Source organism: Pipistrellus hanaki, assembly GCF_964339955.1.
Source record: "Pipistrellus hanaki genome assembly, chromosome: 1".
Taxonomy (NCBI): domain Eukaryota; kingdom Metazoa; phylum Chordata; class Mammalia; order Chiroptera; family Vespertilionidae; genus Pipistrellus; species Pipistrellus hanaki.
The window spans coordinates 73,454,200-73,465,999 of NC_140503.1; the positions used below are offsets into that span (position 1 = coordinate 73,454,200).

The 11,800-nt window shown below is 57.8% G+C and overlaps 1 protein-coding gene across 1 annotated transcript; it reads left to right on the top strand.

The window, feature by feature from the left end:
• Positions 1-603: 603 nt before the first annotated feature.
• Positions 604-10,373, top strand: NFATC4 (nuclear factor of activated T cells 4). The gene is made up of 10 exons (XM_084861137.1): positions 604-870; positions 1,989-3,084; positions 5,134-5,296; positions 5,859-6,058; positions 6,322-6,494; positions 7,013-7,153; positions 8,024-8,079; positions 8,365-8,491; positions 8,692-9,276; positions 9,971-10,373. Exons 1-10 carry the CDS (start codon positions 771-773, stop codon positions 10,036-10,038), a joined length of 2,709 nt encoding a protein of 902 aa, XP_084717263.1. The 5' UTR covers positions 604-770; the 3' UTR covers positions 10,039-10,373.
• The last annotated feature ends 1,427 nt before the right edge of the window (positions 10,374-11,800 follow it).

Genomic DNA, 11,800 nt, shown 5'->3' on the forward strand with positions numbered 1-11,800 from the left:
CAAGGCTTCTCGAAGGCCCAAGCAGGGCGGGCTCAGGCAAGGGGCTTCGAAGGAAGGGCCTTTCGCTCTTGGGAACAACCTGGGACCACTCTGCACCCCACAGTCCGCTTGGGGGGGAAAAGGAGGAGGAGAGGGGGTCCTTTCTAGCTAGTGGATGGCTGCGGAACTCCTTCCTAACTTCAGAAAGCGTCTTCCGTGTACCCTCCACACGGTGAGCCCCAAATGTGGCCTCTCTAAGGCACTCAGACCCGGAGCCCCCGAACTTAAACTAAGTTGGGGGCTGGTGGTGGCAGTGCTCCAGGCATCGGGCCATGATTGTCACAGCTGCGGGCCAATCGGCACCATTGCGGTCATCCCACGCTGGAGGGACCGTTTTCCAATTCAGTTTTGTTCTCTCTCTCTCTCTCTCTCTCTCTCTCTCATTTTTCGAGGGGGAGGGACTGGAGGGAGGACAGAGGGAGAGAGGGAGGGTGGGGACGGACGAGGGGCGCGTGGTTTTCCCATCTCATCCCCGGAGGAGGGGCCGGAGCATCCCGGGCAGCCAATCAGGGACGGGCTGGGGGGGCCCCGCTTTGAAGAAGTTTGGGGAAAAAAGTTTGGAAAAGTTTCTATAATAACTAGGGGGCGTCCGGAGGGAGGGAGGCGGCAGCGGCGGAGGAGGGGGCGTCTCGCAGAAGGGGCGGGAGGGAGCCGCGGGCGCAGCCACCGCAGCCTCCTGAGCGCCCCCTCCCACCCGGACGGGACTGGGACCGGGGGCTCCGGCCGGATCCATGGGGGCCGCGAGCTGCGAGGATGAGGAGCTGGAGTTTAAGCTGGTGTTCGGGGAGGAGAAGGAGGCCCCCCCGCTGGGCGCGGGGGGGCCGGGGGAAGGTTAGTGCGGGGCTGGGAAGGGGGCTTTGGGTCAGAGAGGGGAGGAAGGGTCCGGGGATCCTGAGTCTGGGGACCTTAGGGTAGCGGGCCCGGGGTGGGAGAGGAGGGGGTCCGAGGTTGAAGGGAGTCGCGGGGCTGCGGGGGTCTGCGGAGGTCTTCGGGGGGCCGGGCACCACTTTCTCCTTTTTAGGTCGTGCCTGGGGTGGGGGTGGGGGTGGGGGTGCCGCTGGCTGCGCGCCGCCTCTCGGCTGGGCCGCCTGTCACTGGGATGGGGGCGAAGGGAGCGGCGGCCCGGAGAGCCCCCCGCGCCGCCGGGGGAAGGGAAGGCTGGGCTCCGGAGTGCGCCCCTTGCAGACCGAGCCCCGGGCCGGCGGGCCCGACGTCGGGGCCGCGACCCGGGGAGCTCGCGGGGCCCGCCGGGGCGCCCCTCCCCCTCCCCCTCCCGCTCCCGGCCTGGCCGCAACGAGAGGCAGATGGCTGGGACCGTGCCGGGGGCGGCGGCCGCCGTTCGCACGGAATCCGTGCAGCGCGCGGGCCCCCCCCTCCCCACGGGCCTGGCAAGCAGCACCCCCGCCCCCAAATTGGTGGGGGGAGCGAGGGAGGAGCCACCTCTCCTCGTCACCACTGCCCTGGCGCCCCCCCTCCCCTTCTTCCCTGGCCACTGTTGCGATAGCAACTGGGGCTCCTGCCAGCGCCGTTTGGGGGTTTGGGAACCGCTACTAATTGGGTTCATGTGTGAGTCGCCCCCAGCCCAGCCGGGCGCCTCTCTAAACGCGCCTCCAGGCCCCGCTCCAGCTCCTCTCGGCCGACCTACATCCCTCACCTTAACACCCACCCGGTCTGGTGCCCCAGGGCAGGGGGCACACAGTGTGAGCTTTTCCGTGTGGGAATAGGCTTGGCGCTTCGAAATCTATCTCTTCCACCTTCCGAGGTTCAACTTGCTTCTGTCTTTGTGGCTCTGAAAGGCCCCGTAGAGACCCCTCTTTGCTGCGGAGGGGGTGGCATACAAGATTAAAAGGGCTGATCTCTCAAGGAACCCAGACATCTCACCTGCTTCTCTCTCTTCCCATCTCCTGTGGTGTCCCTCTCTCTGACCCCCTCCCTTCCCATTTTGACAGAACTGGACTCAGAGGACGCTCCGACATGCTGCCGCCTGGCCCTCGGGGAGCCCCCTCCCTATGGCGCTGCCCCTATTGGCATCCCCCGGCCGCCACCCCCGCGGCCTGGCATGCACTCGCCGCCACCCCGCCCAGCCCCCTCCCCTGGCACTTGGGAGAGCCAGCCTGCTCGCTCGGTGAGGCTGGGGGGCCCAGGAGGGGGCTCGGGTGGGGCCGGGGGAGGCCGTGTCCTTGAGTGCCCGAGCATCCGCATCACTTCCATCTCTCCCACGCCCGACCCGCCAGCCACCCTGGAGGACAACCCCGATGCCTGGGGGGACGGCTCTCCCAGGGATTACCCCCCACCAGAAGGCTTTGGAGGCTACCGAGAGGCAGGGGGCCAGGGCGGGGGCCCCTTCTTCAGCCCCAGCCCCGGCAGCAGCAGCCTGTCCTCCTGGAGCTTCTTCTCAGACGCCTCCGATGAGGCTGCCCTGTATGCCGCTTGCGATGAGGTGGAGTCTGAGCTAAATGAAGCAGCCTCCCGCTTCGGCCTGGGCTCCCCGCTGCCTTCTCCCCGGGCATCCCCTAGGCCATGGACCCCTGATGACCCCTGGAGCCTGTACGGTCCAAGCCCTGGAGGCCGGGGACCGGAAGATAGCTGGCTACTCCTCAGCGCTCCTGGGCCCACCCCGGCTTCCCCACGGCCAGCTTCTCCCTGTGGCAAACGACGCTATTCAAGCTCCGGAACCCCGTCTTCAGCCTCCCCAGCTCTGTCCCGCCGGGGCAGCCTGGGCGAAGAGGGGCCCGAGCCACCTCCACCACCGCCATTGCCTCTGGCCCGGGATGCTGGCTCCCCTGGCCCCTTTGACTATGTGGGGGCCCCACCAGCCGAGAGCATCCCCCAGAAAACCCGGAGGACTTCCAGTGAACAGGCGGTGACCGTGCCTCGGTCTGAGGAGCCGGCTCCGTGCAATGGGAAGCTGCCTTCGGGAGCCGAGGAGACCGCAGCTCCTCCAGGTGGTCCTCGGAAGGAGGGAGCTGCCATGGACTACCTGGCAGTGCCCTCCCCTCTGGCTTGGTCCAAGGCCCGGATTGGGGGACACAGCCCCATCTTCAGGTGAGGGTTGAGCCGGCACCACTGCCATTCCACTTTGGAGCAGGTCAAGGGATCAGTTTGAAGAAAGGTCCGAGTTCTGTGCCCTTGACATTTCAAAAGGGAGTCTGTAACCAGCTTGGCTGCTACCATTTACCCAGTTTTAGGGAGGATTAAATCAACAACATACCCCTTTTACAAACCGATGATTTATTTGCAAAAGGATAATCATTCCCTGTGGATCAGTAAGAAAAGCCCCGCCCCCACCCCTTAGGCAAAGGGGGAGTTCCTCGAGGGCTCCTCCACACCTGGCTTTGGGCTGGCACTATCTGGACACGGACTGTGGACTGGATTTCATACTTACACGGGGTAGCAGAAAGCCCCCATTCTTTGACTTTTAACTTCTAGCTTCCAACTTGTGCCTTAAAAGTGTAGCTGCTCATTTGAATTAAAATAGCATATATTCGCAAGACAAAAATTCATATTAAAACAAGCAATTCTGGCATTCTTTTACCCATTTCTCCCTCAAGAATCCTGCCCATTTCAATATTCCTGAATCCTGGGATGTCAGATTGAGCTGGCTCCATCCAGGAAAGTTTCCCGGGAAAAGAAACCCTAACACCTGTTCTCCTTGGTTCCTCTAGGTTAGGGTTTCTCACCCTCAGCACTATATATATATATATATATATATATATATATATATATATATATATATATATATATATATATATATAATTGTTTTTTTACAAAGAGGAAGGGAGAAGGAGAGGTAGAGGGATAGAGAGTTAGAAACATCTATCAGTTGTTTCCTGTACACTCCCTACTGGGGATGTGCCTGCAAGCAATGTACATACCCTTGCCAGAATCCCTGGAACCCTTCAGTCCACAGGCCGACGTTCTATCCACTGAGCCAGATTGGTTAGGGCAGCACTATAGATATTTTGAACAGGATAATTCTTTGTTGTGGAGGTTGCCTGGGCATTGTAGGATAGTTTAGCAGCATCTCTGACCTCTACCTACTAGATGCTAGTGGTACTCCCTCCTCTAGTGTGACAACCAAAAACGTCTCTAGCCATTGCCAAGTATCACCTGCGGACAAGCACCAGTTGAGGTTCCCCTGGCCTAGGGTATCTGGGAGCTAATGGAGGAAAGTTGACCTTTGTATCCCCTAGTTTCTGGACTGGGCCTGTCCAGCCCCAACTGGTGGAATGGGCACTGACCTGGGAACAGGGCGTGTGCTCATTCCTGGCTTCTGTCAGTCCCTGGCTTGCTTGGCTCACCATGTCCTATCATCTGGGTCTCAGTTTCTTCCTTCCTTCTCTTTCTTTCTTTCTTTCTTTCTTTCTTTCTTTCTTTCTTTCTTTCTTTCTTTCTTTCTTCCTTCCTTCCTTCCTTCCTTCCTTCCTTCCTTCCTTCTTTCCTTCCTTCCTTCTTTTCTTTCTTTCTTTTTAAAATATATTTTATTGATTTTTTAGAGAAGAAGGGAGAGGGATAGAGTTAGAAACATCAATGAGAGAGAAACATCCATCAGCTGCCTCTTGCACATCCCCTACTAGGGATATGCCCACAACCAAGGTACATGCCCTTGACCGGAATTGAACCTGGGACCCTTGAGTCCATAGGCTGACGCTCTATCCACTGAGCTGAGCCAAACCAGTCAGGGCTGGTTTCAGTTTCTTTATTTGAAAAACAAAGGGGTTTATCTCTGAGGCCAAGTTCAGTCTGAAATAGTGCTTCTTTGCTTGACTCTTTTCCCATCCAGCCTAAGGATTAGGATGGGCTCTGGGTTCCTCCGTATCCAAGTGAAACCATTACCACCTCAGACCCTGGGCTCAGAGCTGGAAAGGAGGGAGTCTCAGGCCTGGTGCTATCTTCCACACCCCCATCTTGAGGGGTTCTGAAGGGCCTTCCCCCTCTCACCTTGCTTCTGGGCTTTTGGACTACTTTATTCCTGTTGTGATTTCTCCCACACCCAAACCCCCTCCTCCCTCACATGCCAGGGAGCTGAGCCTTGGTCCTGCCCTGACCGGGGCCTGGGGCTATAGATGATCAGTGCTCTTTTCTTCTGTCTAGGACCTCTGCCCTACCCCCACTGGACTGGCCTCTGCCCAGCCAGTACGAGCAGCTGGAGCTGAGGATTGAGGTGCAGCCCCGAGCCCACCACCGGGCCCACTACGAGACAGAGGGCAGCCGAGGCGCTGTCAAAGCTGCTCCTGGGGGTCACCCCGTAGTGAAGGTAAGGGGCAGAGGCCTGACAGCCTTTCTCTTCCCCAGTCCCAGGTCCCTGCCGATGGGTTCCGGCTGTGGCACTGCCCTTTCCCACACTCCCGCTCAGCAGTGACCCTGCAGGCAGCCTGGGGTTGGGGGGAGGAAGGGTGGCTTTCAAGGACCCGGATGTACTTTCTACTCTATCCCTCCGCCCCCACTCCCTTCATCCCACGGGACGCCAGCCTCATGTCTACTGTGGAAAATGATGGCCTGCCAGATGTGGGGGAGGGCTTAGGCTGAGGCCAAAGTTCACTGGGAGTTAGGTTGTCTTCATTGAGTTGGGCCAGTCTCTCTCGGGAGATTTTCCCCTTTGCCCAGCTCAGTTTGAGCCTTATTCCAAGAATAACACGGTGAACTCCAGGCCGCATTTTCTCCACAACTGATGCCCAATCCCCCCCCCCTGGGAATCCCTTCCAGGATATCCTTTGTCTTTCACCATCCCCACCCCTGGGTGGACTGAAAACCCCGGGATGGATGAAAGATCAGACAGTGGAGATTTCAGTTGTGTTGCCTGTGTCTCCCTCTGCCAGCTCCTAGGCTACAGTGAGAAGCCACTGACCCTACAAATGTTCATCGGCACTGCCGATGAAAGGAACCTGCGGCCTCATGCCTTCTACCAGGTGCACCGCATCACCGGCAAGATGGTGGCTACGGCCAGCTATGAAGCCGTGGTCAGTGGTACCAAGGTGCTGGAGATGACCCTGCTTCCTGAGAACAACATGGCAGCCAAGTAGGTTCCCACGCTACTCCCGCTCCGTCCTCAGGCTTTAGGGCCAGTCTTTTCCAGCTTCCTCTTCCCAGAGAGCTAGACATCATCCAGAGGAGCAGTTTCAGGCTCTCCCACCACCTAGAGGAGGACTTCTGGGGCTCGGGAGCATTCTGCAGAGACAGCTCTGGGTCAAAATAGTCCTCCCAGGGCAGGTCTTCAGGGCTTTGGGTAGAGGGCGGGGGCTTCCCTCTTGAGGTGCGGGTTTTACCGTTCTTTGCCTTCAGCATTGACTGTGCTGGAATCCTGAAGCTTCGGAATTCGGACATTGAGCTGCGGAAGGGGGAGACGGATATCGGGCGCAAGAACACGCGTGTGCGGCTGGTGTTCCGGGTACACGTGCCCCAGGGCAGCGGGAAGGTCGTCTCTGTGCAGACAGCATCAGTGCCCATCGAGTGCTGTGAGCAAAGAGGCCCTATGCCATCTGTCTCTTGTGATCCTCTTGTCTCTCTCTCTCTCTCTCTGTGTGTGTGTGCGTGTGTGTGTGTGTGTGTGTGTGTGTGTGTGTCTGTCCACCTTATCTCCTCTGTGTCCTGTGTCCCGTCTTTCTTGGGTAGGCCTGCAAGGGGGTTAGCCCGCATTTCTATCCTGGAGGGGTGGGAGGAGTGTGCTAATTTGCCCCTGCTGCTGCCTCTGTCTCTGGGATGGACTGGAGTGCCCCTGTCCTCCCTCTGCTGTCAGTCGGTGGCTCTGTGCACTTGTTTGGGTAACTCTCTGGCCTGCCCTGCTGCTCACTGTCTGCCTGGGCGGCTCCTCACATGGTGTGTGCCACCCGAGGGACTCCGTGGGTTTACTGTGTGTCTGCCACGGAGGAGGGCTCCTCCAGGGCCCTGTGGCAGTTACTCCAAAGGCATGGGGCAGAGGAGGCTGTCCTCTCCATATGCAGTCCAGCCAGGCCTTTCCTGCACTGCTCTGCAGCCCAGCGCTCGGCCCAGGAGCTGCCCCAGGTGGAGGCCTACAGCCCCAGCGCCTGCTCTGTGAGAGGAGGAGAGGAGCTAGTGCTGACCGGCTCCAACTTCCTGCCGGATTCCAAGGTGGTGTTCATCGAGAGGGGCCCGGGTGAGTGCCCACTGGGGAGAGGAGGGCAGGCAGGAAGAGCTGGGACAGGCAGGTGAAAGAACTCTGGCACTGTCACTAAACTAACTTCTCTGTAAAACAGGCAGATAAACCGTCCTTCCTCTTGGGCTTTCTGCTTCATGGGCAGGACAGCAATCTGTAATGCTCAGGATGGTGAACAAGTGTAAGAAATTTTTTTAGGGAGAAGTCGGTTTTGAGATAATTGACCCCATGTGGATAGGGTTGATGAAGAGAAGGGAAGAGGTAACCCTCATAGCCCCACGCTCGGCCCCTCCGGAGTTATGAGTCTGGTAGCACAGCTATGATTATGACAGCCTGTGACATACCCCAAGATGGAGCTTCAGAGGGAGAAGGGAAGGCCGAGGGGCCCAGGTGCACCCACCAGCTTGAGGCCTTTGTCTTCTCCCGACCCTGACCACCAAGAGCCCTGGCACCGACACTCAAATTTAACAGATTTTGAGCTGCTGGATCATGAGACTTGAGGTCTCATGGCCCTCCCTCAAGCTAAGACCCTTTTCCATCCTTGAACTTCCTCCCAACACTATCATGGGAGGGGATGTTTGAAACAGGATGGCAGGGTTCAAGAGTTGCATTTGCCACCCACTCCCTTTGGTCCTAGGCTGGTCTTGCTATCTCTGGTGGTCTCAGTTTGCGGTTCTATATCTTGTGGACAGTTTAAAACCCTGCCTCTTCCATTCAATTGAGTCAGCATGCAGTGGGCTTCTTTGTGAGCGAAGCCTTGTAGGGCCTTCTGAGTCTGGCCCCAGCTCCAGCAGGAGGGGAAGCGGCAGAGGACTGGGTATGGGCCGGGGCCCTGGAGCTGGGCTGGAGTAATCTGTTCTCCCTGCACAGATGGAAAGCTGCAATGGGAGGAGGAGGCCACTGTGAACCGGTTGCAGAGCAATGAGGTACAAGTGTCACTGGGGTGCCCACCTTCTGGGCGGGATGGGGCGGGGTGGGGAAGGAGGCAGGGAATTCCCAGGAATGGCCCTTGACCTTGGGAAAGGATCCAGGAGTGTCCTGTTCTTTTCTAGAGGATGCATTCAGGCCAATCGAAGCAGGTTCTTCTCTAGCGGATGAACTTTGCTCCTTAGCAAATGGAAACATCCAGGAGGTGGAGTTCTGGTCCTTGGAAGGGCTGGGCTGAGCCTAGGTTCTTGAGGGCTCCCTGCCTCACCCTCTGCTTTTTCCAGGTGACACTGACCCTGACTGTCCCCGAGTACAGCAACAAGCGGGTATCCCGGCCTGTCCAGGTCTACTTTTATGTCTCCAATGGGCGCAGGAAGCGCAGCCCGACCCAGAGTTTCAAGTTCCTGCCTGGTGCGCTCTGGGACAGCCCATGGTGGGGTGTGGGGGTATGGGGCGCTGTGGCAGGGCAGAGGGATGCCGTGCCTTCATGGTGAGGGATCTTGGGATGGGAAGGTAGATGGAGGGTGTGCAGTGGGGGGGGGGGGGGGGGGGGCGCAGGAGGGGCTGCCAGTCTTCTCACCAGGGTCTCCTCCTGCTTCCTATCCACCCAGTGATCTTCAAGGAGGAGCCTCTACCAGACTCATCTCTCCGGGGCTTCCCTTCAGCCTCAGGCCCCTCCTTTGGCACCGACATGGACTTCTCACCCCCCAGGGCCCCCTACTCCTCCTATCCCCATGAAGACCCTGCTTATGAACCTCCTTACCTGTCAGAAGGTTTCAGCTATGGCACACCCCCTCTGTACTCCCAAACGGGGCCCCCACCATCATACAGACCTGGCCTTCGGATGTTCCCTGAGACTGGGGGTACCACAGGTTGTGCCCGTCCACCAGTCTCCTTCCTTCCCCGGCCCTTTCCCAGTGACCCCTATGGGGGACGGGCCTCCCCTTTTCCCTTGGGGCTGCCATTCCCTCCTCCAGCCCCTTTCCAGTCTCCCCTGCCTTCCTCCCCACCACTGGAAGGCCCCTTCCCTCCCCAGAGTGGTGTTCACCCCCCGCCTCCTGAGGGGTACAATGAGGTAGGGCCAAGCTATGGCCCCGGGGAGGGGACTCCGGAGCAGGAGAAATCCAGGGGTGGCTATGGCAACGGCAGCGGCTTCCGAGACAGTGTCCCTATCCAGGGGATCACGCTGGAGGAAGGTGAGTGTGGAACTGGCTGCCGCAAGTGTGAGTGTGTGTAAGAGATTGCTCTGCATGTTTGCTAAGGGCTGGAGCTTGACCCCTCAAGAACAGTCAGGGGATCTCGGGAGGCAAGTTTGTGGTGCATGTAGCCATATGAACCCAGTTAACTTAACTCAGAAGGGTGCATGGGGTTCCCGTCTTTGGCCCACGTCACAAAATCACAGGTTACAAGTACTTTCAATATCATTTAATATACCTCCCCCCTTTGCAGACGGAGGCACTGAATTTCAGAGAGGAGCAGTGGCTTGCTGAGGTCTCTCAGTCAAGCATGCTTTCCCTTGCCTCAGCTTCCCCTAAACATGCTGACTGTGGTCAGGATCGGTGATGAAGAGCCTTGATATTTTGCCTCTTCCTCCCACTAACTACACCTGTCACTGGCCCTGCTGACAGTGATTGTCCTGACAGTGCAGGCTGCTGAGCCAGCAGGAGAGGGCTAGGATGGGGGCCTGGTTGCCCACGTGAATGGAGCTGAGCAGATTTGATTGGGAGCAGGTGTTAAGATACATTGGGGGAAGTGAGGCCCCGGGGAGGAGGAGCCTAGAGGCTTCCTAGACTGAGGCCTGTCTTGAATGGGTTGCAGCGGGGAGGGGTGTCTCTGGAAAAGGAAGGGAGCTGCCCCTCGCCCAATCTCTCCATTGTCCCTCCATTACAGTGAGTGAGATCATTGGCCGAGACCTGAGTGGCTTCCCAGCACCTCCTGGAGATGAGCCTCCTGCTTGAACCATCACCTGGCAACTCCAGCCTCCTGGCCCCTCCAGCCCTGCCCACTTCCCCTTCATCCTGGGGTGGTGGTTCCAGAAGCTTGGGGGCTATCTGGTGTTTCTTTCCCCAGCTTTTGCCTCTTCCCCCCTGCCCTCCCTCTCCTCCCCTAGCTGAGAGGTGGCCCTCTGGGCCTGGTGCTGCCAGGGAAGGCTCAGTGAGGGGACAGCATGGAGGACTGAGGCTGGGTGCGAGGACTGACTGGAGTGAAGGCTGTGTCTAGACTGTGTATGGGCCCTGGTGCTGGGAGTCTGGGATGGGTGGATGGATAATAAAGTGCTCACTGATGGGTGCTTCAGGCTCCGGAACTCTTTGGCAAGAGAGGAGGGGCAGCTTACCTTGGCCTGAGGTGGCTTAGAGGTTGGAAAGAGATGGGATGTGGCTGGATCATTGTAACCCAAAGAGCTTAACCAAAGGGGGCTGGGGATAATTTAAAGCACATGTGTCAAACACAAGGCCCGCGGGCCAAATCCAGCCCGCCAGGCCTTGCAATGTGGCCCGCACCGCGCTGTCATCACTGCACTCCGCTGTCAGTTTATGACATTGTCAGTTTATGACTGTTCAGTAAACCATTCGGCCCATGATTTAGGCTGGATTTTAGATTTTGGCCCCTTCTCTGATTGAGTTCGACACCCCTAATTTAAAGGGTCCAGAGGCTCCCTAACTGGGTTGGGGTTGGGGGCGAGAGTTTTAGTAGGCCTATTCTTCCTGGGATTCAAATTCCTGTAGGCTCTTTGGGATGGGACTCAGGAATCTGTATTTTCAAGTTTCTTTTTTCTTTCTACCACCCAGATGATTCTGATTCAGAGGCAAGGTCAGGAAACACCAACCTAGCCCTTCTCCCTTATTTACAAAGGAGGCATCTGAGACTAAGAGGGAAGGGGCTTGCCCAAGGTGACATAGCTAATCAGTAGCAGGTTAAATGCTATACTCCTGGGCTCCTGCCTCCAGCCCATCCTCAGACACCCTGAGTCATCAGGCTCAGGCCCCTGATGCTTATTTCCCTGGAGTAAGGTTGTGGGGGAGGGACTGCTGGCATGGGTCTATCCACAGTCCTGGGGATAGTAAAAATGTTCTGGAAAGATCTGTGCTTTGGACGTAGACTGCAGGAAGCCAAGCAACCTCTCTAGGGGCTCTGAGTGCTACTTGCCATGTGGCCCAGTGCATTGTTTGGCTCCTGGCCTGTCCTGCAGGTATGCACGTATATCACCAATGACAGGCCCACACTCAAAGCCTGGTTTGTCCCATCTTGACAGCCCAGGCGGCCACGTCCCCAGTGGCTGGGAAAAGTCAGGCCTTGTCAGCCCTGCTCACAGGGAGCCTGGCATTTAGCACCGTCAGCCTGTGATGGCTGGGCTTGGCTGCTGGGGGCTACCCCCAAATACAGTCAGGGAGTTGGTACTCAGGAAACGGGGCTCATCTCCAGGCTGCTGGGGCCTCTCTGTACCCAATGGGTTCAGACAGGTCTGGCAAGAACCCATGTGTTCAGGAGTGGGTGTGAGAGAAGCTGGCTCTGAAGTGGAGAACAAGAGAACCAAGACGACCTCAATAGCAAGGAATGTCCCGTATCTTCCTGAATACCAACTGCTGCACACCAGACTGACATGGAGTGATCAGCTCATTGGGCCGCGGCCTTGGCTGCTTTTTAAAGGTACCCTCCAGTAGGGGCCAGAGTCATTACCCTGTAATTTCCATGTCAGGAGAGACCTTGGGATATATGTGT

Coding starts and splice junctions, on each gene's coding strand:
- NFATC4 (XM_084861137.1), top strand. CDS start 771: ATGGGGGCCGCGAGCTGCGAGGATGAGGAGCTGGAGTTTAAGCTGGTG. Junction 871..1,988: donor CGCGGGGGGGCCGGGGGAAG/GTTAGTGCGGGG, acceptor CCATTTTGACAG/AACTGGACTCAGAGGACGCT. Junction 8,080..8,364: donor ACCGGTTGCAGAGCAATGAG/GTACAAGTGTCA, acceptor TGCTTTTTCCAG/GTGACACTGACCCTGACTGT.